At 43.2% G+C, this 25,000-nt stretch overlaps 1 protein-coding gene across 1 annotated transcript; it reads right to left on the bottom strand.

Moving 5' to 3' along the window:
- Positions 1 to 1,581: 1,581 nt before the first annotated feature.
- LOC132224612 (prothymosin alpha-like) lies at positions 1,582 to 23,728 on the bottom strand. The gene is made up of 2 exons (XM_059679762.1): positions 23,693 to 23,728; positions 1,582 to 1,922 (listed from the first exon to the last, which is right to left on the bottom strand). Exons 1-2 carry the CDS (start codon positions 23,726 to 23,728, stop codon positions 1,605 to 1,607), a joined length of 354 nt encoding a protein of 117 aa, XP_059535745.1. The 3' UTR covers positions 1,582 to 1,604.
- Between the last annotated feature and the right edge of the window lie 1,272 nt (positions 23,729 to 25,000).

Raw genomic sequence — 25,000 nt, 5'->3', positions numbered from 1 at the left:
AAACTAATTCCAGGGCTTGCCAATGCTCCTAACAGTTTAGCCTACCATGATCTGTTTTCCATTTCTGTAATTATGTTATTTCACGGATGTCATATACATGGAATTATGCAATAGGTATTGTTTGGAGATTGGCTGTTTTTTACTCATCCAAGTTGTCCATTCCTCTTTATTGCTGAACTAGAGGCCTGGTGCATGGATTCATGCACTGATGCGGTCGCTCAGCCTGGCCTGTGCCCTCTCGCAATCCAGGACCCCTCAGGGGATGTTGGACTGGGGAGGAGGCCCAGCTGGGGTGAGCACAGTTCCACTGCAGCTCATCCCGCCCCACTGCACTTGCTGCCTCTGCTCCCGCTGCCGCAGCTGCACTCACCAGCTGTGAGCCCGGCTTCTGGCTGAGTGGCGCTCCCACGGTGGGAGCGCACTGACCACCAGGGGGCAGGTCCTGTGTTGAGCATCTGCCCCATAGTGGTCAGGGTGCGTCATAGCGACCGGTCTACCCATTGTTCCGGTCATTTGGTCGTAACGGTCGCTTAGGCTTTTATATATATAGATAGTATTCCAATCTATGGATATTCCACTGTTTGTTTAACCCTTGGAAACACATCTGGATTCTTTCCAGTTTGGGGCTCTTGGAAAAGCTGCTAGGAATATTTGTGTTCAGGTTTTTGTGTAGACATACGTTTTAATTTCTCTGAGGCAAATGACCAAGAGGTGACTGCTGGGTTTAATCGTAAGTGCAAGTTTACTTTGATTAAAACTGCCATATTCTATGTCATAGTGGCTATACAATTTTACATTCCCATCAGCAGTGTGTGAGTGATCCAGTTTCTTTGCATCTTTGTCAGTATATAGTGTTGTCACTATCTTTTATTTTAGTCATTCTGATAGATGTGTAGTTTGTTGTTGTTTGTTAGAACAACTCAGAAAAGTAAAATTCCCGTTTATTGGGGGCAACATTGTTTCACACATACATCAAACAGCCCCCCCCCCAAATAATAAACAGCAATTTCATAGACAAAAAAAGGGAAAAAAAGAAACCTTTTTATCTTTGGCCTTTTTAACCATCTCATACAAACCAAGGACTTATAATACAGCTATGTACATACACAAAAACTTACTGGAATGCTCAGAATAAGATTGTGTTTTTGTTGTTGTTTTTGCTTTTTTTACAGGGCTTTTTTTCGCCTTTGAGATTATAATGAACAGGGTCTCACCACAAGTAAAGTCAGAAGTAGGCCAGAGAATGCTCCCAAAGCTGGTTTGGTCATCCAAAGATCATTAAAAATGGCTGACCCCTAACAATGTGTACAAAAATATAAAATGTAATTTAAAAATACAAACAAATTTTCCTTTTTAAAGTACTTTCAAGAAAAAAAGCAAGGCCTTGGAGTTTTGGTTCTGTTTTCCTCCCCTGTTGCAAATTCACGTTGTGGTTTTGGTTGGGTGGTGGAGAGTGCGTGTCATCTGCAGGTGGTGCTGCCCGAGGTGGGTGGGTAGGCAGGTGGATGGGAGTCTCTACTCGAAGGTGACCACGTTTAGATTCTGAGATGGGAAGTGAAGGGTGAATAGGTCACGGAGGCCTTTAACTTTTCCTTTTTTTGCTGTTAGTCATCCTCATCGGTCTTCTGCTTCTTGGTGTCAACATTGTCATCCTCATCATCTTCAGCTGCCCGTTTGCCTGTAGCTGCCTCAGCCTCCTCATCTTCATCTCCATTCTCTTCCTCACCATCACCTTTCTCTTCCTCCTCCTCCTCCTCCCCTCCTTCTTCCTCTTCTTCATCTACCTCATTGTCAGCCTCCTGCTCCCCATTTTCCTCATTAGTGTTCCCATTAGCAGGTGCATCTCTTCCATTCTCTGCCTCCTCCACAACTTCCTTCTTCTTTAAATGCTTGATGGTGATCTCGGAGCTGGTGTCCACTGCCTATCTGACATGGTGGGGCATGCCCGTGATCCTATGCAGCAGATTTTTTTTTTAAAGCGAGAGTTGGAGGACTCTGGCGAGAAGCAGCCAGAGTCCGCGGCGGTAAAGGAGGCACTTGGGGGAGGTGGTTGCAGCGAGCGGAGAGGGAGCCACAGGAACAATGCAAAGATGGCTTTTCAGAGCAGCCAGTGGGACAGATGTGTAGTTTTTTTTTTAAAAATATATCTTTATTGATTTCAGAGAAGGAGGGAGAGGGAGAGAGAGAGAAACATCAAGGATGAGAGAGAATCAATGATAGACTGCTTCCTGCACACCCCACACTGGGGATCACACCGCTACCCGGGCATGTGCCCTGATCAGGAATCTAACCTGACCTTTTGGTTCATAGGTCCACGCCCAACCACTGAGCCACACTGGCCGGGCTAGATGTGTAGTTTTAACTAACATTTCAATAATGTCTAATGATGCAGACCATCTTTTCATGGGCCTATTTGCCATCTGTATATCTTCACTGAAATGTCTGTGTATGACTTTTGCCCATTTTCTAAATGGATTGTTCTTTCACTGTTGAGTTTGGAAAATTCTTTACATAAGTTAGTTTGGAGAATGCTTTATGTATTCTAGATACTAGTACTTTGCCAGATATGTAGTTTGGAAGCATTTTTCTTTCAGTCTATAGCTTGTCTTTTCATCCTCTTCATATAGGTTTTCATAGAGCAAAGTTTTAAATCTTGGCAAGATTGACTTTATCAATTTTTTTCTTTTATGGATCTGGTGTTCAAGTCTAAGAATCCCTTGCCTGGCCCTAAGATTTGAGGATTTTCTTCTATTTTTTTTTCTAAAAGTTTTGTGATTTGTCTTATAGTTAAATCAGTTATTATTTTGAGTTAATTTTTATAGAGGATGTAAGGTTTAGATCAAAGTTCTTCTTCTTTTTTTGGGGGGGGGGACGGGGTATGGATGTCTAATTGCTCCAGCAGCATTCTTTGAGAAGGCTATCCCTCCACCTTTAAATTGCTTTTTCACCTTGTCAAAATTATTTGGTTGCATTTGTGTGAGTCTATTTCTGGGCTCTCTATTCTGTTCCATTGATCTGTGTCGCTCCTTCCAGCAGTATCACACCGTCTCAATTACTGTAGCTATAAAGTAAGCCTTAACATTGATTAGAGTCATTTTCCTACTTTATTCTTTTTTAACAAAATTGTTTTAGCCACTCTATTCTTTTGCCTTTTCATATACATTCTGTAGGTGTGACTATGCCTAAAAAAAACCTTGCTGAGATTTTGATAGAAATTGTATTAAATTTAGACCGAGAAACCAAGATGGCAGCATAGGTAAACACCGGAAATTGCTGCCTCGCACAACCACTTAAAAAATACAACTAAAAGACAAAACAAACATCATCAAGAACCATAGGAAGGCTGGATGAGTGGAAATTCTATAACTAGAAGGAAAGAGAAAAGCACACTGAGACTCAGAGGAGGTGCAGAAGTAAAGTGCACAGCTACAGAGGCGCATGAGGAAAAGGCTGGCAACTGAGGATGCAGTTGTCTTTTTCAATCAGGAGGGAGTCACAAGCTCCTGACTGCTCTGAACTCCAGTTCTGGGCGAGTCTCTGGGGACCCAGACTCATACAGGAAGAAACTGGACTGTCTGGCAGCAGGCAGAACTCGAGGGCGGCTTTCTCTCAGAGGTGATTGCAGCAATTACCGTGGGACACTGAGACCCTGGGCCTCTTAGGGCAGGACTGAGGATCAGCCATAGCTGTTTGCTCTGCCCTGTTGATTCCCTGAGACCCTGCCCCACCCAAGCTGTGTGCAGAGGCTTTTGCATATGAATGGCCTGGCCCTTTGGAATCTGAAAATTACTTAACAAACTGCAGCTAGGTCAGAGAGACCCAGAACAACCAAAAGAAGGCCCAAGGCCCCACAGCAGCTTGCATTGCTTCACACCTGGGCCTCATCTGGGCACCTCCAAATCCCAAACAAAGAAGAGGAATCTTCAGATCTCTTCGTAGCTCCTGCTTGGTAGCCTCAGGAATAGGCTAAATTAGCACCTCCTTGGAGATCCAAGAGCCAGTGTACCCAGTGGTCAGAGTGGGACCATCAAGATTACAACTCCTCAGATCCATAAGGGACACACTCAGGGGGAAGACTTAGTGAACACCAAAGCCCCACTGAAGCAACTCTTGCCCCAGAAGGGTGTCTCCAGCACAGAAGTTATCCCACCATAAACACAGCTGATTTTCACAGCCAATTGGCCTGGAGATCAATTCCTCCCAGTGATACCAACTACAACCAAGGCTTAATTACAACAAGACTGTGCACATAGCCCACAAAGGGGTGCACCAAGTGTGTCCACCTCAGGTAATTGGGGAGGCTGAGCCACTGGGCCCTATAGGACACCTAGCACAGAAAGCCACTCTATCAACACAGCGAAGCATAAAAAAATGCGGAGACAAAGAAACAGGTCACAAATGACAGAAATGGAGGAAAGCAAACTACTGGATATAGAGTTCAAAACCACACTTGTAAGGTTTTTCAAGAATTTTCTAGAAACCGCCGATAAATTTAGTAAGACCCTCAAAAAGACTGGTGAGACCGCTGATAAATGTAGTGAGACCCTCAAGAAATTTAGTGAGACCCTCAAGGATATGAAAAAGGACCAACTAGAAATTAAGCATACACTGACTGCAATAAAGAATATTAAACAGAGAAACCAAGATGGCGGCATAGGTAAACACCGGAGTTTGCTGCCTCGAACAACCACTTCAAAAATACAACTAAAGGACGGAACGGACATCATCCAGAACCACAGGAAGGCTGGCTGAGTGGAAGTTCTACAACTAGGAGGAAAGAGAAAAGCATACTGAGACTCAGAGGAGGCGCAGTGCTGAAGTAAAATACTAAGGTGCGGAGTGCATGCTGAGCGGGCTGGCGGCTGAGGGCGCGGTAGTCATTTTCAATTGGGAGGGAGTCTCAGGCTCTGAGCTCCAGTTCCGGGCCAGTCTCTAGGGACCCAGACTCATACGGGAGAAGCGGGACTGTCTGGCATCGCTCAGAACCCTAGGGCAGCTTTCTCTCCGTGGGGCTTGCAGCGATTACTGGGACACTAAGAAGCAGAGCCTCTGAGGGCAAGACTGAGAGCAGCCATAATTGTTAACACCGCCCTGTTGATACTGTGGGACCCAACCCGCCCAAGACCTGCAGGGAGACTTTTGCTGGATAGCCTCAGGCAATGGCTAGATTAGCACCTCCCTAGAGATCCAGGAGCCAGGAAGCCCAGAGGTCAGAGTGGGACCATCCAGTTTGCAGCTCCGTGGAACCATAAAAGACACACTCAGGGGGCAGACTCAGTGAGCACCAAAGCCCCATAGAAGCAAGTCTAGCCCCAGAGGGGTGTCTCCAGCACAGAAGTTCTCCCACTGCAGACACAGCTGATTCTCACAGCCAATTGGCCTGGAGGTCAATTCCTCACAGTGATAACTACAACAATCAAGGCTTAACTACAAGACTGTGCACAAAGCCCACAAGGGGGTGCACCAAGAGTGTCTACCTCAGGTAATTGGGACACTTAGCACAGAAAGACACTCTATCGACACAGCGAACCATAAAAAATGCCGAGACAAAGAAACAGGACACAAACAACAGAATTGGAGGAAAGCAAACTGTTGGATATAGAGTTCAAAACCACACTTTTAAGGTCTTTAAAGAACTGTCTAGAAGCCGCCAATAAATTTAATAAGGCCTTCGAAAAGACTGGTGAGACCGCCAATAAATGTAGTGAGATCTTCAAGAAGACTGGTGAGACTGCTGATAAATGTAGTGAGATCTTCAACACGACTAGTGAGGCCACCGATAAATGTAGTGAGATCTTCAAGAAATCTAATGAGACCCTCGATGTTGTGATAAAGAACCAACTAGAAATTAAGCATACACTGACTGAAATAAAGAATATTATACAGACTCCCAACAGCAGACCAGAGGATCACAAGAATCAAGTCAAAGATATGAAATACGAAGAAGCAAAAAACACCCAACTGGAAAAGCAAAATGAAAAAAGAATCCAAAAATACGAAGATAGTGTAAGGAGCCTCTGGGACAGCTTCAAGCGTACCAACATAAGAATTATAGGGGTGCCAGAAGATGAGAGGGAGCAAGATATTGAAAACCTATTTGAAGAAATAATGACAGAAAACTTCTCCCACCTGGTGAAAGAAATAGACTTACAAGTCAAGGAAGTGAAGAGAACCCCAAACAAAAGGAATCCAAAGAGGACCACACCAAGAAACATCATAATTAAAATGCCAGGAGTAAAAGACAAAGAGAGAATCCTAAAAGCAGCAAGAGAGAGAAAATCAGTTACCTACAAGGGAGTACCCATACGACTGTGAGCTGATTTCTCAACAGAAACTTTGTAGGCCAGAAGGGAGTGGCAAGAAATATTCAAAGTGATGAATACCAAGAACCTACAACCAAGACTACTTTATCCAGCAAAGCTATCATTCAGAACTGAAGGTCGGATAAAGAGCTTCACAGATCAGAAAAAGCTAAAGGAGCTCATCACCACCAAACCAGTATTATATGAAATGCTGAAAGGTATCCTTTAAGAAGAGGAAGAAGAAGAAAAAGGTAAAGATACAAATTATGAACAACAAATACACATCTATCAACAAGTGAATCTAAAAATCAAGTGAATAAATAATCTGATGAACAGTATGAACTGGTGATTGTAATAGAATCAGGCATATAGAAAGGGAATGGACTGACTATTCTTGGGGGGGGGAAGGGGTGTGGGGGTGAGGGAAGAGATTGGACAATAATTGTGCACCTATGGATGAGGACAGTGGGTGGGGAGTGAGGGCGGAGGGTGGGGTGGGAACTGGGTGGAGGGGAGTTATGGGGGGAAAAAGAGTAACTAATGTAATAATCTGAACAATAAAGATTTAATTAAAAAAAGAAAAAAGAATATTAAACAGAGATCCAACAGCAAACTAGAAGATCGCAAGAATCAAGCCAAAGATTTGAAATACGAAGAAGCAAAAAACACCCAACTGGAAAAACAAAAAGAAAAAAGAATCCAAAAATATCAAGATAGTGTAAGGAGCCTCTGGGACAACTTCAAGCAAACCAACATCTGAATTATGGGGGTGCCAGAAGAAGTGAGCAAGATATTGAAAACCTATTTGAAGAAATAATGACAGAAAACTTCCCCTACCTGGTGAAAGAAATAGACTTACAAGTCCAGGAAATGCAGAGAACCCCAAACAAAAGGAATCCAAAGAGGACCACACCAAGACACATCATAATTAAAATGCCAAGGGCAAAAGACAAAGAGAGAATCTTAAAAGCAGCAAGAGCAAAAAAGTCAGTTACCTACAAGGGAGTACCCATACGACTGTCAGCTGATTTCTCAACAGAAACCATGCAGGGCAGAAGAGAGTGGCAAGAAATATTCAAAGTGATGAATAGCAAGAACCTGCAACCAAGATTACTTTATCCAGCAAAGCTATCATTCAGAATAGAAGGTCAGATAAAGAGCTTCACGGATAAGAAAAAGCTAAAGGAGTTCATCACCACCAAACCAGCATTATATGAAATGCTGAAAGGTATTCTTTAAGAAGAGGAAGAAGAAAAAGGAACTCTTACCATTTGCCACAGCATGGATGGAACTGGAGAGCAGATAAATACCACATGATCTCACTCATTTGTGGAATATAATGAACAACATAAACTGATGAACAAGGACTGATCCAGAGATGGAGAGGCATTGATTGGACTGTCGGGCTTTGGAGGGAAGGGAGGGGAGGGTGGGGGCAAGGGGGAAAGATCAACCAAAGGACTTACATGCAGGCATATAGGCCTAACCAATGGACACGGACAACCGGGGGGGGGGGGGTGAGGGCATGAGCGGGGGGGGGGGTAGAGGGTAACGTGGGGACAAGGACACATATGTAATATCTTAATCAATAAAAATATATTAAAAAAATAAAAATAATAAGATGAAAAAAAAGAAAAAGAAAAAGCTAAAGGAGCTCATCACCACCAAACCAGTATTATATGAAATGCTGAAAGGTATCCTTTAAGAAGAGGAAGAAGAAGAAAAAGGCAAAGATACAAATTATGAACAACAAATACACATCTATCAACAAGTGAATCTAAAAATCAAGTGAATAAATAACCTGATGAACAGAATAAACTGGTGAATATAATAGAATCAGGGGCATAGAAAGGGAATGGAGTGACTATTCTCGGGGGGGGGGGGAGGAAGGGGTGTAGGGGGTGCGGGAAGAGACTGGACAAAAATCGTACACCTATGGATGAGAACAGTGTGTGTGTGGGGGGGGGGGTAAGGGCAGAGGGTGGGGTGGGAACCGGGTGGAGGGGAGCTATGGGGGAAAAAAAGAGGAACAACTCTAATAATGTGAACAATAAAGATTTAATAAAAAAACAAAACAAAACAAAATGTAATTTCTTTAATGGTTGTAGGCTATTTAGAATAGCTATTTAATCTTGGTAGAGTTTTGGTAGCTTGTAGGTTTTGAGAAGTCGTTTCTTCCACACTGAATATATAAACCTGAAGTTATTTGTAGTATTCTCTTATTAGCTCTTTAACAGCTGAAGAATCAGTAGTGATATCCTCCGTTTAATTATTGATATTGGTAATTTGTGTTTTTTCCCCTTCTTTTTATTTGTGTCATTCTTGCTAGAGGTTTGTCAATTTTATTGTTGTTTCCCCCCCCCCCCTGAAGAATCCACTTTTTGTTTCATCAATTTTCTCCAGTTTTACTGTCTTCAATTTTATTGATTTGATCTCCATTATTTTCCATCTTTCTGCTTGATTTGGGTTTATTTTGCTCCTTTAAAAAATTGTTTTTTTGTTAATCCTCACCTGAGGATATTTTCCCATTGATTTTTAGAGAGAGTGGAAGGGAGAGGTAGAGACACACACAGAGAGAGAAACATTGATGTGAGACAGACACATCGATTGGTTGCCTCCCACTCAGGCCCCAGACCAGAACCATGGGCCAACACTCTATCCACTGAGCAAACCGGCTAGGGCTATTTTTAAAAAATACATATTTTTATTGATTTCAGAGAGGAATGGAGAGGGAAAGAGAGATAAAAACATCAAATATGAGAGAGAATCATTGATAGGCTGCCTCCTGCAAGCCCCCCACTGGGGACCGAGCCTGCAACCAAAGCATGTGCCCTTGACCAGAATTGAACCCTGGACCCTCCAGTCCACAGGCCAATGCTCTACCCACGGAGCAAAACCGGCTAGGGCCAACTAGGGCTATTTTGGTCTTCTTTTATTGGCTCTTGAAGTGGATATTTAGACTATTGGTTTGAGACCTTTCCTCTTTTTCTTTTTTCTCCTCTCTAATAAATACATTAATATTTATTTTATTAGAAAGCTACTGTTTTAATGCCTTCACCAACAGATATAATGAGCCCTGTTGGAAAAATATCTGTGGTTTCTTATTCTCTTCCCACAAGGGATTAAAGCCATAAGCTTTGGCATCCAAATAACCTTAAGTCAACAATGGTTGACCTAAGAGTGCTACCTGTGGAAAGTCACTTAGCCTTACTCAGCCTCAGTATTCTAGCTGCAGAATGGGGGTGCTAGTGCTTATCTAACTAGGGAAGTTGCCTGGATGAATTCAATTGTTGGTCTTGGTACCAACTGTCCTTTTTGCATTGTTCACAGACAGTCTATGATCAATAAAAGGTGGCTATTATTAATCCTGTTGCTGGTTCTGTCTGGTTTACACTCAGATGGGTTTCATGTCCTTTCTCTGCTCTGTTCTATGGTCAGTGGGGCTTCCCCTGTGTGGCTGAATTTCCTAGGCTTCCAAGGCAGTTGGCTTCCTATTGGGTTGGCCAAAGGCAAGCACTGGCAGGATATCTTCAGATAGCAAGGAGGGAGGAAGGAGACACAGGGCATTTCCCCCTTCCTCTCCTGCAGGTGGCTTCTGGGGCACAGGCTGTGTATCCTCTGTGGCCCCAACTTTTCCCAGACAGATCCATCATGGTTCTAGCTCTTCTGAGTGCGCCTGAGCTCTGGTAACACCACCTCTTCTTTTTACCTCTTTGGGCAAGAGTTGGCAGCAGCTTTCTGCCATATTTAATCTCTGGGTTATCTCAGTATCCTATGTTTGGTCTCAGCATAGCTCTCATCCAGGTAGATAATCTCCTCTATTAGATTCTTTCTGTTTTAAATACTTGGAAGTCTGTCTTGTTGTTTTAAAAAATGTTATTCCATCATATTTTTATTTCAGAGACAAACTCTTTAAAATATATTTTATTGATTTTTTGCAGAGAGGAAGGAAGAGGGATAGAGAGTTAGAAACATTGATGAGAGAGAAACATTGATCAGCTGCCTCCTGCACAGCCCCTACTAAGGATGTGCCCGCAACCAAGGTACATGCCCTTGACCGGAATCAAACCTGGGACCCTTCAGTTGGCAGGCCGACCCTCTATCCACTGAGCCAAACTGGTTAGGGTCCTTTCTGTCTTCTTGCTTAGACACAGACTGATACAATCATCATCCTTGAGATTTTTGTGGGCCTTTTTTTGAAAAATGTGGATCTGATTTCTGACTGCTAATGTATCATGAATTCACTGTGTGGTTTTAGCCAAAGCAACAAATAGCACCTGTGTTCCCAGCTGTAAAACAAAGGTGTTCAGCATGGCCATCACTAAGGGCCGCTATTGTGCTAGAAGCCTCTTTCCACAGCCTGGACTAATTTTTACCATTAGTCTTAGTAACATGTGTCTGCAGTCCCTTCACCACTGGCTTCTGATAGTGTGGTTTCTCTAGGCTGCTGAGTCAATTATGAAAGAAGTTGGGCTGGAGCCAGGCTGTGGAGAATGAGGAAAGTGGCTGAGCAAGGTTGAGGCAACCTCCTTGGGGAGAACCAACCAGCCAGAGCATCCTCAGACCACGCACACTAGGCCTGACCCATCCCGCAGCCATGCACCACATGTTTGGAGGAGGTGCTGGCTCTTTCACTCAGCCACCATAGGGCACTTAGCCAGCAGTCTTGCTGGCTCCACGAACATCACAAGTTGAAAAGCCTAGATATGGGGGCACTCCCCTTTCCAAGTTAATTAATATTTCAGCCTCCAGCTGATGCTATTGTGACTATCGGGGGGGAAGCCCCGATTTTCTTTTTTTGTCTTTTCCCTGAGCTTTTCCTTCTCTTCATGTAGAAACATGCCCTTGGGACTCTAATGGAAGAAGCACTGATTCTGATTTAGTTTTCACAGGCCATCATAACAACTAGTGACCACCTGTAACCATAACTACAGCAGCAGCAACAACAACAATAGCCTTCACTTTCTAAATTCTTTCTTTGTTCCATGTACCTGGTCAGGTACATTCCAATTTAGCACCTCATTTGATCCTCATTAAAGCCTAAAAGCTAAATCCCATGTTCCACATTTTCAGCAGAGACTGGCCTTAGGAGTAGTTATATCATTGCTCAAATGCCTGTCACCTTATCAAAGAGAACTTGCTTGACCACCCTGCCTAAAATTTATCTTGTTCTTCTGTCATTGAGCCCATTCATTGTTGTTTTATCTCAATTACTGTATTATTCATTTCTAAAATTTCTATTTAGTTCTGCTTTAGAGATTCTATTTTGTTGCTGAGTTTCTCTCCCCCCCCATGAGTTTTCATAATGTTTGTAATTGCTCACTGAAGTATTTTTATGACAACTACTTAAAATCTTTGTCAAACAATTCTAACTTCCCTGTCATTTTCATACTGGCATTGACTGTGTTTTCATTGGAGGTGAAAAGTTCTCTGTCCTTGGAATCATGCATGATTTTAATTGAAAACTGGACGGTTCAGGTATTATGTTATGAGACACTGAATCTTATTTCGACATTCTTCATCAGTTGGCTGGAAGGGGGAGGGGCTCACCACCTTATCACTGCTGGGTGGGGGCAGAAGTCCAGGGTCCTCAGTGAGTCTCTGTGGATATCCAAGTGGGGAATGGACTTGACTTCTGTTGTTTCCTCCCTGGCTGTGAGGGGCATGTGTGCTTTGTTATTGCTTCCCAAGTGGCCTCCACTGACACCACAGGGTGTGCCTCACTGCTAGAAAACGGTGAAAGTCCTGACCCCATTCCCATTGGAAGGGTGAGGAGTGTGGAATTCCAGGCTATCAATGTGGTATCCTCTGACAGCACAGTAGCGGAAGGGACTTCATGCCAGCCTGGTAAGGGTAGAATTATAGGCCCCCCCCCCTTCACACTTTGCTAGCTTAGATGAGCATTGGACCATAGTTTTTCCTGTGGAGTTTGGCTAAAGTAGAGCAGTTATTATCTAAAAATTGTCTGTTTTGCTAGGTTGCCCCTTTCATAGTCTTAGACTAGAGAGAGGGTTTTGATGGGGGCTTTCCCCTTCCCCCTTGATATTTCCAGGTTGCTGGTTCTTCAGCTCCAAATGTGAGATATCTCTTCCATACAGCCTTCCTGTATTCTCTCACCAGCAACTGGTTTTGCCCTCATGTGAAATTCATGGAAGATTTTCTATCTTCTCCTCCAGGGCTGAAGCTAATTTTATATCCACTATTTTTATGAGATTTCCTTAAGGTAAAGACTACATTATATTCAGCCATACACATACACATTTCTCTTTTTCGAATGCAAGCACTTAGTGCTATAAATTTCCCTCTCTGCTTTAACAGCATCTCACAAATCTTGATATGTCATATACTTATTTTCATTTAGTTCAATATATTTAAAATTTTTTTCTTTGAAGGGGAAAGATGGCAGGGGAGCAGGTGGAAGTAATACTCACCTCCTCCCAGGACCATATTGAAGTTGCGACTAAATACGAAACAATCAATGTGAATAATCATCTGAAGACTAGCGGAACAGAAAGTCTTATAACTAAGGATGTACTGAGGAACCTGCATTGGGACTGATAGGAAAGGCAGAGACTCAAAAAGGGTTGGATCCGCAATGCCTGAGACGCCACACCACCTGTGAGTCCCAGGTGGGTGATGGCTGGCCTTCATGTATACTGAGAATTTTGCTGAGTGGCCTCAGACCCAGCACTGGTACTGAGTTTCAACCTGTACCAACTTGGTGAACAGCACTCCCCCCTTCCCAGTGACTCACTGAGAACCTATTTCATGCAACTTATGCACTGCCAGAGGCTCTTCCAGTGACTGAGTCTAACAGAAAGCCAGCAGTTGGAGGCAAGTCTTGGGGTGCCTTGGGCCTCCTACTAACCTGCCCCTGGGCTCAGAGCTGGTGGAAGCCAGCCTTGGTATGCAGCCTGGCTTCTTTAACATGCACCAAGGCCCAGGAGAGGCAGCCACAAATTGCAAATCACTTGGTAGCTCCAGACAAGTAGCCCAAGTTTGATTATAGGCAGCATCTGACACTGACCTGCACCGGAGTCCCTCCCAAGAGGCCCTGGAACCAACACACCCAGTGGTGGGCTTCAAACCACATCAGAGCAGGACCCTATTCTCTTCACAAGTGGCACAGCCAAAGGGAAATGTTGGCAGGTACTAGACCCTGCTGAGTTGAATTCCACTTTGTGTGCTCAGCACCCACATAGCAACTTGCATACAGTGCTTGGAGCTGACTCTCAAAGTCAGCCAGCCTGAAGGTGGAGCCCATGCATGGAGGAGCCAACATGAATCAAGACTCAAGTACAAGAGGTGGGCTCACATAACCCAACACAAGGGAAATTCCTGGAGCACCTTGTTTGGGTGATCAGGCAGAGTGTGCTACTAGCCCTACAGGACACCTACTACATAAGGCCATGATACCAAGACTGGAAGGCATAGCAACTTGGTGAACAGTGACTCTACCTAATTCACAGAAATAAATATAGAGAGGCAGCCAAAATTGGGAGACAAAGAAACATGTCCCAAATGAAAGAACAAGAAAAATCCCCAGAAAAAAGAACTAAATGAAATGGAGATAAAACAATGGTTATAAGGAAGTTCAAGGAATTTACATGTTATAAGGGAAGAATGGATGAACTCAGTGAGAACTTAAGCAAAGAGATAGTAAGCATAAAAGAGGACATAGAAACCATAAAAAGAACCAGTCAGAAATGAAGAATACAATCTATGAAATGAATAATACACTAGAAGGAATCCACAGTAGACTATATGAAGCTGAAGATGGAATCAGTGATTTGGAAGACGAGATAGCAGAAAATACCCAATCAGAGGAGCAAAATGAAAAAAGAATTTAAAAAATGAGGACTCTGAGAAAACAGATAGCATAACAACATCTGAATAATAAAGGTACCAGAAAGAGAAAAGAGAGAGCAAGTGATTGAAATCTTATTTGGAAAAATAATGACTTGAAAACTTCCCTAACCTGCTGAAGGAAAAAGACATACAAATTCAAGAAGTGCAGAGTCCTAAACAAGATGAACCCAAAGAGGCCCACACCAAGACACATCATAATGAAAATGGCAAAGGTTAAAGACAAAGAGAGAATCTTAAAAGCAGTAAGAGAAAAATTTACCAACAAGGGAGTTTTCATAAAACTGTTAGCTGATTTCTAAACAAAAACATTTCAGGCCAGAAGGGATTGGCAAAAAATATTCAAAGTGATAAAAAGCAAGGACCACCCGGCCAGCATGGCTCAGTGGTTGAGCATTGACCTATGAACCTGGAGGTCATGTTTCAATTCCTGGTCAGGGCACATGCCCAGGTTGTGAGCTCCATCCCCAATAGGGGGTGAGCAGAAGGCAGCCGATCAATGATTCTCTCTCATCATTGATGGTTCTATCTCTCTCTCCCTTCCTGAAATAAAAACATATTTTTAAGAAATCAATAAATTTAAATAATTATAATAATAAAATGGCAATAAATATGTACCTATCAATAATAACTTTAAATGTAAATGGACTAAATGCTCCAATAAAAAGACATAGGGTAAATGAATGGATAAGAAAACATCATATAGAGAGAGAACGAAGATGGCGGCATAGGTTAACGCCGGACTTTGCTGCTTTGAACAACTACTTCAAAAGTGAAACCAAAAAACAGAAGGGACATCACGCAGAACCACAGGAACGCTGGCTGAGTGGAAGTCCTACAACTAGGAGGAAAGAGAAACGCACACGGACACTCAGAGGAGGCGCAGTGCTGAAGTCAAATTCTGAGGTGCAGAGTGCGCGGAGTGGGCTGGCGGCGGAGGGCGCGGTTGACGTTTTCAATCGGGAGGGAGTCGCAGACTCTGAGCTCCAGATACGGGCGAGTCTTTAGGGACCCAGACTCAAACGGGAGAAGCAGGACTGTCTGGCTTCGGTCAGAGCGAGTGCAGCTTTCTCTCCGAGCTTTGCAGCCATTGCTGGGACTCAGAGAGGCAGAGCCCCTGGGGACAGGACTGAGAGCCGCCATAACTGCTCTCTCCGGCCCACCCTGTCGATCCTGTGCGACCCGCCCCGCCCAAGCCCTGCACAGAGGCATTTGCCGGATAGCCTCAGGCAAAGGCTAGATTAGCACCTCCCTAGAGGACAGAAGTTCTCTCACTGCTGACACAGCTGATTCTCATAGCCACTTGGCCTGGAGGTCAAACCCTCCCTGGTATTAGCTACAACAATCAAGGTTTAACTATAAGACTGCGAACAAAGACCACTAGGGGGTGCACCAAGGAAGCATAACAAAATGCGGAGACAAAGAAACAGGACAAAATTGTCAATGGAAGATATAGAGTTCAGAACCACACTTTTAAGGTCTCTCAAGAACTGTTTAGAAGCTGCCGATAAACTTAATGAGATCTACACGAAAACTAATAAGACCCTCGATCTTATATTGGGGAACCAACTAGAAATTAAGCATACACGGACCGAAATAACGAATATTATACAGACGCCCGACAGCAGACCAGAGGAGCGTAAGAATCAAGTCAATGATTTGAAATGCGAGGAAGCAAAAAACATCCAACCGGAAAAGCAAAATGAAAAAAGAATCCAAAAATGCGAGGATAGTGTAAGGAGCCTCTGGGACAGCTTCAAGCGTACCAACATCAGAATTATAGGGGTGCCAGAAGATGAGAGAGAGCAAGATATTGAAAACCTATTTGAAGAAATAATGACAGAAAACTTCCCCCACCTGGTGAAAGAAATGGACTTACAGGTCCAAGAAGCGCGGAGAACCCCAAACAAAAGGAATCCAAAGAGGACCACACCAAGACACATCATAATTAAAATGCCAAGAGCAAAAGATAAAGAGAGAATCTTAAAAACAGCAAGAGAAAGAAACTCAGTTACCTACAAGGGAATACCCATACGACTGTCAGCTGATTTCTCAACAGAAACTTTGCAGGCCAGAAGGGAGTGGCAAGAAATATTCAAAGTGATGAATACCAAGAACCTACAACCAAGATTACTTTATCCAGCAAAGCTATCATTCAGAATTGAAGGTCAGATAAAGAGCTTCACAGATAAGGAAAAGCTAAAGGAGTTCATCACCACCAAACCAGGATTATATGAAATGCTGAAAGGTATCCTTTAAGAAGAGGAAGAGGAAGAAAAAGGTAAAGATACAAATTATGAACAACAAAGATGCATCTATCAACAAGTGAATCTAAGAATCAAGTGAATAAATAATCTGATGAACAGAATGAACTGTTGATTATAATAGAATCAGGGACATAGAAAGGGAATGGACTGACTATTCTTGGGGGGGAAAGGGGTGTGGGAGATGTGGGAAGAGACTGGACAAAAATCGTGCACCTATGGATGAGGACAGTGGGTGGGGAGTGAGGGCGGAGGGTGGGGCGGGAACTGGGAGGAGGGGAGTTATGGGGGGAAAAAAAAGAGGAACAAATGTAATAATCTGAACAATAAAGATTTAATTAAAATAAATAAATAAATAAAAAGGTTGAACAACAAAAAAAGAAAACATCATATATATATATATATACTGTCTACTAAAAGACCCATATCAGAATGAAAAACACAAACTGAAAATAAAGGGATGAAAATAGATATTTCATACAAATGGAAATGAAAAATAAGCTGGTGTAGCAATACTTATATCTGACAAAATAGACTTTAAAACAAAGGCTATAGTAGGAGACAAAGAAAAACACTACAAAAGGAGCAATTCAACAAGAGGATATAACTCTGGTAAACATTTATGCATCCAACATAGGAGTACCTAAATATATAAAGCAAATTTTGATGGACATAAAGAAAGAGTTTGACAATAATACAATCATAGTAGGTGATTTAAACACTCCATTGACATCAGAAAATCAACAAGGAAACAGTGGTTTTAAATGTCACACTAGATCAGATGTATTTAATTGATATTTTAAGAACATTTTACCCCAAAGCAGCAGAATATATATTATTTTCAAGTGCACATGGAATATTTTCTAGGATAGACCACATGTTAGGACACAAAACAAGTCTCAATAAATTTAAGAAGATTGAAATCATATCAAGCATTTTCTCTGACTGCAATGGTATAAAACTAGAAATCAATTATAAGGAAAAAAACTGAAAAACACAAAAACACATTGAGGCTAAATAGCATGTTACTAAACAATGAATGGGTTAAAATTAAGATCAAAGGAGAGATCAAAAGATACCTTGAGACAAATATAAATGAAAACACAATAACCCCAAATTTATGGGACACAGTGAAAGTAGTCCTAAGAGGGAAATTCATAGCAATATGGCCTACCTTCAGAAACAAGAAAAATACAAATAAACAATCTAACCTTGCACCTAAAGGAATTAGAAAAAGAACAACAAAGGAAGCCCAAAGTGAGTGGAAGAAAGGAAATTGTGAATATCAGGTGGAAATAGACAAAATAAAGTCTAAAAAAAAATACAAAAAAAATCAATGAATCTGAGAGCTGATACTTTGAAAAGATGAACAACACTGATAAAACTTTAACCAGACTCATGAAGAAAAAAGAGAGTGAACCCAAATAAATAAAGACAGAAATGAAAGAGAAAAAACAATTGACACCACAGAAATACAATAAAAAAAAATATTACCGCCCTAGCTGGTTTGGCTCAGTGGATAGAGCGTCAGCCTTAGGACTGAAGGATTCCAGGTTTGATTCTGGTCAAGGGCACATGCCTGGGTTGCGGGATTGATCCCCAGTAGGGGATGTGAAGGAGGCAGTCAATAAATGTTTCTCTTTCATCATTGATGTTTCTATCTCTCTTTCCCTCTCTTTTCCTCTCTTAAATCAATAAAGATATACTAAAAATATTACCTACAGCCTTGGTTGGTATGGCTCAGTGGTAGAGTGTTAACCTGCACACCAAAGGGTCCCAGGTTCCATTCCCAGTGAAGGGTACATATCTGGGTTGTAGTTTGGTTTCCAGGTCCCAGTTGGGGCGCATGCATGAGGCAGCCAATCTCTGTGGATAGAGCATCAGCCTGTGGACTGAAAGGTCCCAGGTTCGATTCCAGTCAAGGGCGTGTACCTTGGTGGCAGGCACATCCCCAGTGGGAGGTGTGCAGGAGGCAGCTGATAGATGTTTCTCTCTCATCAATGTTTCTAACTCTCTGTCCCTCTCCCTTCCTCTCTGTAAAAAAATCAATAAAATATATTTAAAAAATAGCAATGGAATTTTTCACAGATATAGTACAAATAATTCTAAAATTTATATGGAACCACCAAAGACCCCAAATAGCCTCAGCAACCATGAGGAAGAAGAACAAAGTTGGAGGCATTGCACTACCTGATATCAAACCATACTACAAAGCTATAGTAATCAAAACAGCATGGTACTGTCATAAAAATAGACATATAGATCAATGGAACAGAATAGAGAGCACAGAAATAAATCCACACCTATATGTCAATTAATTTTTGACAAAGGAAGCAAGAACATACAATGGGATAAAAGACACTCTGTTTAATAAATGGTATTGGGTAAATTGATCAGATACATGAAAAAAAATGAACCTAGATCACCTCCTTATGCCATATACCAGAATAAACTCAAAATGGATTAAAAACTTACATATACCAGTAAGACTCAAAACCATAAAACTCCCAGAAAAAAACATAGGCAGTAAAATCTCTGACATTTCCCATAGCAATATTTTTTTCTGATATATCTCCTTGGGCAAGGAAAACAAAAGAAAAAATAAACAAATGGGAGTACATCAAGCTAAAAAGTTTTTGCCAGCAAAAGAAACCATCAACAAAATACAAAGACAACCTACAGAGTGGGAGAAGATACCAATGCTACATCTGATAAGGGGTTAATTCCCCAAATTTATAAAGAACTCATACAATTCAACACCAAACCCCCAAAGAATTCAATTAGAAAGTGGGCAGGGAACCTGAATAGACACTTCTCAAAGAGGACATACAGATGGGCAATTCTATATAACAAAGAGGCAATATGCAAATTGACCCTCACACCCTCACAAGATGGCTGCCTACGACCAAGCCAGCAGGGGGGTTAGTAAAGGATGACCAAACAACTTAACAGCAGGTTGAGTGGGGCAACCAGGCTGGCAGAGGGGGGGGGGTAGGCATGAGGGGCGACCAGGATGTTAGGGGGGCAGTTGTGGGCAACCAGGTCAGCAGTGGGGGCAGTTAGGGGAGATCGGGCCAACAGAGGGGGGCAGTTGGGGGCAACCAGGCCAGCAGGGGAGGCAGTAAGAGGTGACCAGGCTGGCGGGGGGGGGGGCAGTTAGGAGCAACCAGGCTGGCAGGTAGAGGGCAGTTGCGGCGACCTGGCCAGCAGTGGGGGCAGTTAGGGGCTATCAGGCAGGCAGGCATGTGAACTATTAGGAACCAGTGGTCTAGGATTGTGAGAGGGATGTCCGACTGCCAGATTGGGGAAGGTGCAGGCTGGGCTGAGGGGACCCCCCCTCTCCTGTGCACGAATTTTGTAGATATACAAAATTCTAGTAGAAATATAAAATGTTACTAATCATAGAGATGTGCAAAGTAAAACCACAATGAGATATCACCTCACACCTGTCAGAATGGCTATCATCAATAAATCAATAAGCCACAAGTGCTGATGAGGATGTAGAGAAAAGGGAACCCTCATGCACTGTTGGTGGGAATGCAGGTTGGTGCAGCCACTATGGAAAACTGTATGGAGGGTCCTAAATAAAATATTTTAAAATGAACTGCCTTATGATCCAGTGATTCTACTTCTGGGTATATATCAGAAGAAACTCAAAACACTAATTTGAAAGAATATATGCACCCCTATGTTCATTGCAGTGTTATTTACAATAGCCAAGATATGGAAGCAAGCCAAGTGCCCATCAATAGAGGAGTGGACAAAACAGTGGTTGAACATATATACAATGGAATATTACTTGGCTATAAAAAGAATGACATCTTTCCATTTGTAACAGTATGGATAACCTAAAGGGCATTATGTTAAGTGAAATAAGTTAGAGAAAGACAAATACCATATGATTTCAATTATATGTGGAATCTAAAGAACAAAATAAACGAACAAGCACAATTGAAACAGACTCATAGGCACAGAGAGCAGACTGATGGTTGCGAGAGGGGAGGGGGGTTGGAGGGTTGGGTGAGAAAAGGTAAGGGATTAAGAAGTACAAATTTATAGATTCAAAATAGTCACGGGGATGTAAATAGTCACAGCATAGGAAATATAGTCAATATTATTGTAATAACTATGTATGGAGCCAGGTGGGTACTGGAAATATCAGGGGAAAGTGTATGATTGTCTAACCACTATGCTGTATACCTGAAACTAATATAAAACTAACATTAAACAATATTAAATGTAAACTATAATTTAAAAATAAAATTAAGCCTAGTCAGTGTGGCTCAGTGGTTGAGCATCAACCTATGAACCAGGAGGTCTCTGTTTAATTCCTGGTCAGGGCACATGCCCGGGTTGTGGGCTCGATCCCCAGTGCGGGGCATGCAGGAGGCAGCTGATCAATGATTCTCATTATTAATGTTTCTATCTCTCTCTCCCTCTCCCTTCCTCTCTGAAAACAGTAAAAATATATTTTAAAAAATTAAATAAAAAACATTTCCTTTGAGACTTTTTTGACCTATGAATTATTTAGAATTATGTTGTTTAGTTTCCAAGTGTTTGAAGATTTTTCTGTTATCTTTGTTATTTATTTCTAGTTTGATTCCATTATAGCCAGAAAACACTATGATTTCTGTTCTTTTAAATTTATGAAGTTTTGTTTTAGGCCCTAGGATGTGGCTTATTTTGACCAATGTTCCATGAGTAGTTGAAAAGAATTATGTGTTCTTGTTTTGTTGTATGAAGTGTTCTATAAATGTCAATTAGATCCTCTTGGTTGATGGTGTTGTTGAGTTCTTTATCTTTGCTGAATTTGTCTAGTTGTTCTATCAATTGCTACGAGTGTTGAACTCTGAAACTCTAATTGCAGATCTGTCTATTTTGCCTTGCAGCATTCTCAGTTTTTGTTTCATGTACTTTGAAACTTTGTTGTGTGCATCCACATTTAGGATTGCTATGTCTTCTTGGATTGATCCTTTCAACATAATGTAAATGCCTCTCTTTGTCCCTAGTAATTTTCTGTTCTGAAGTCTACTTTACCTGATATTAACAGATTAATGTTTCCATGATAAATCTTTTCATCCTTTTGTTTTTAAACTACCTTTGTTGCTATGTTTGAAGTGAGTTTCTTGCAGATAGCATATAGTTGGAATGGTGTTTTTTCTTTTTTTAATCCACTTTACTTATCTCTTTCTTTTATTTTTCTCAATTTTATTTTGTATTGATTTTAGATGTACAGCTTAGTAGTTAGACAATCATACACATTACATAGTGTTCCCCTTGACATTTCCAGTATCCCAACTGGCACAATACATAGTTATCTCAATACTAGTGGCCTGGTGCACAAAATCTGTGCATGGGGGGGGGAGTCCCTCAGCCCAGTCTGCACCCTCTCCAATCTGGGACCCCTCAGTGGATGTCCGACTGCCGGATTGGGCCTAAACCGGCAGTTGGACATTCCTCTCACAATCCAGGACCGCTGGCTCCTAACTGCTCGACTGCCTGCCTGCCTGATTGCCCCTAACCACTTCTGCCTGCCAGCCTGATCACCCCCTAACTGCTCCCCTACTGGCCTGATTGACACCTAACTGCTTCCCTGCTGGCTTGATTGCCTCCAACTGCCCTCCTCTGCTGGCCTGATCACCCCCAAGGCTTTGATTAGTCTAGATATGACCCTTCACAGAAAATTTCATTAAACCTGCTTTACAATAAGGGTTTGATGATTGAATCATTGGGACCAGACACCAAGATGTCCTTTCTTTAAATAGTGGAGGGAATAATTATCTTGTCTTTAAGTTGCCCTAAACATCAAATGAGATAATGACTTAGAAAAGTATAAAAGCACCATATAAAGACAACTGTCTTTTTCATGTACTGAAAAGACAATAAAGTGGTAAAATGAAAAACACTATTTTTATTCTCCCCCTTCCTTCCTTTACAGCCTTTATTTAACCTTTGAAATTCATGAAAATTTCACTCCTATTTTCATTTCTTTACATTAAATATTATTTGGTATTAGTTTCAGGTTTTATATTAGTTACAGAATAGTGGTTAGACAATCATATACTTTACAAAGTGTTCCCCGATATTTCCAGTACCCACCTGTCTTCATACCGTCATTACAACACTGTTGACTATATTCCCTATTTAAGTGACAATAGGTTTATTGGTTCCTTCCAATCTTTCTTTTGTGTTGCTCATCCTTCCTTTTCTTTCTCACTTCTTCCCTCATTTTCTTTATATAGTATCTCAATTGGCCTTCAAAGCTCAGCAAAGGCGCTGGGACATGCTTAATCCATTTTACAGACTAGGAAACTGAGGCCAATTCCAGTTGGCTGTGGAACTGGACTCAGCGCGCGAGGAGTTCTCACAGAGGTGCGCTCCACCCTTCCTAAGGGGCTGCTGGGGGACAAACAGAACAAACCTCCCCGTGAGGCTTCTGAGCCTCCTTCTCAAGCACCTCTTCATCCTGGATGCTCCACATTCTTTTCTCTCCCCCGCCCCCACTCCGCCCCCATTCTTTACTGCCCCCCCTTCTCCGGAGCAGGTGGTAGGATTCACAATCACAGCGCAGGCATGCGCTGCTGTGGTGCAGGGTGGGTGCAGGCTTGCTTTTGGGCCAAGGCAGGAGCAGGAGTCACAGCTTCTGAAGTGCGAAGGCTGCCTGGGCGATGCCCGTTAGCGCTGGGAGCTTCTCTGAATCAGGTCAGTCAGTTGGGTACCCTGCAGTGTGGCACCCTTCCACTGAGGTGGCGCTGCCCCTCAACCCCTGCCTCAGGGCTGCAGGTCTGCGCCCCTCTGCCTGGACGTCCTTCCATGCCCCTTGTTCCCCACCGGCTTGACCAGTGTCTTGGGGCCACTGCAGAACCTTGCTCTCCATAGGTGAGGCAGATCCCCGCCTGCTGGCTCCTTGCCAGAGCCCCCTCTGGTGCACCCTGCCTCACCAGGTTTTTGCCTTTGATCTGTGACATTGGTGACAGCACACTCCTAGCAAGCCTGGTACCCAGAGGGGCACAGAGTCAGTTCTTTGCCCAGAATGTTAGAGGGTGCAGTCGAATTTGCAGATGTCGCCCAGAGCCTGCTGGTGAAGGCAGCGCCTGTGTGGGGTGTCCTCATAGAGGGACAGTGCAGCCCAGCTCTGTGACCCTTGGGCTGCTCACCTCCTGGCAGGCTGCTTCGCCAAAGCCGGGGCGCTCGCCTGGGAGTCACCCTTCAGTCGGCCCGCAGTCGGGCCTCACACCGCTGCTAGGTCTCCATCCTCACCTGGGTCACCTCTTTTCTTCCACATTCGGCCTTCATCTATCCCTCTCTCCTTCAGTGCTTATGCTCCCAGCCTGAAAGAAAAGGACCAAGACCAAGAAGGACAAAGCCCAAAGGAAGTGAGTCTTAAACCCCCACATCCCATTCTCTGTATTTCCTCCCACACCTCCTCTCTGTTTCATGTCTTGAATGGGCACCAGGTTCAGGCATCCTGCAGCCCAGCCACATGGCCTCCGGGCGGCCTGGTAGAGTCTGTCTCCGGGAAGCTGTGTATCTGTGGCCAGAGGCACAGCCTGGGTCTCAGCAACCCCATGCCTGCTGGAAAGGGCTGTTGGAGGAAGGCGGGAGCCCGTCGGTCATTAGCTCCCCAACTCCAGAGGAGGTACCACAGGCTCACCCCCAGTGCAGGCCCTGCTCCCACCTCCCCCCACCCCCAGCGGTTGTGACATTAGGAGTCCTGGCCTAATTTACATATTCCTCTCTTATTATATAGGAGAATTATTGACTACATTACCTAAGCTTACTTACATCCCCATGGCTATCTTGCAACTACCAGTTTGTATTTCTTAATACCTTTACCTCTTTCATCCATCTCCCCCCCCCCCACTGGAATTCACCAGTTTGCTCTCTGTGTCTATGAGTCTGTTTCAATTTTGTTTTTGTTCTTTAGATTCCTCATATAAGTGAAATCATATGGTATTTTCCATTTAAATTTATTTATAACTAGAGGCCCTGCACCCTCTCACAATCCGGGACCCCTCAGGGGATTTCGGTGAGCCAGTTTCACCCGATCCCTGCAGGCCAGGCCAAGGGACCCCACCAGTGCATGAATCTATACACGGGGCCTCTAATCTACTTATATAAAAACCCTGGGTGTAACATCATGGCCAGAAGCATGACCAACTGGAAGTCAGTCAGTCCTGCAGGGGTCGTCTTGGAAACGGCTGCGCCCTCCCCCAGTTGTTTCCCGGAGGGCAAGGTTTCAGGCAGGAACCCGTCCTCAGGGCAAGGTTTCAGGCAGGAACCCACCCTCAGAGGAGAGCATGGAAGTATTGAGTCCGGCTTTCAAACTAGACCCTGACAGTAGGGAGGAGGCAGCCCCATTCCTCACAGAATCTGCTGTTGGATAGCTTGCTGTCAGTGGTCTGCCAGCCAGGAACACCATTCACCTGCACCCTGGACCCTGACAGGAGGGAGGAGGGAGCCCCATTCCTCACGTAATCCACAGGTGGCCAGCTTGCTGTCAGGGGCCTGCCAGCTAGGAATTCTATTCACCTGCATATCTGTATAAAGTTTTAATACATTATATTA

Source organism: Myotis daubentonii, chromosome X (assembly GCF_963259705.1).
Source record: "Myotis daubentonii chromosome X, mMyoDau2.1, whole genome shotgun sequence".
In the NCBI taxonomy this organism is placed as follows: domain Eukaryota; kingdom Metazoa; phylum Chordata; class Mammalia; order Chiroptera; family Vespertilionidae; genus Myotis; species Myotis daubentonii.
This window is presented reverse-complemented; position numbering and strand designations above follow the sequence as displayed.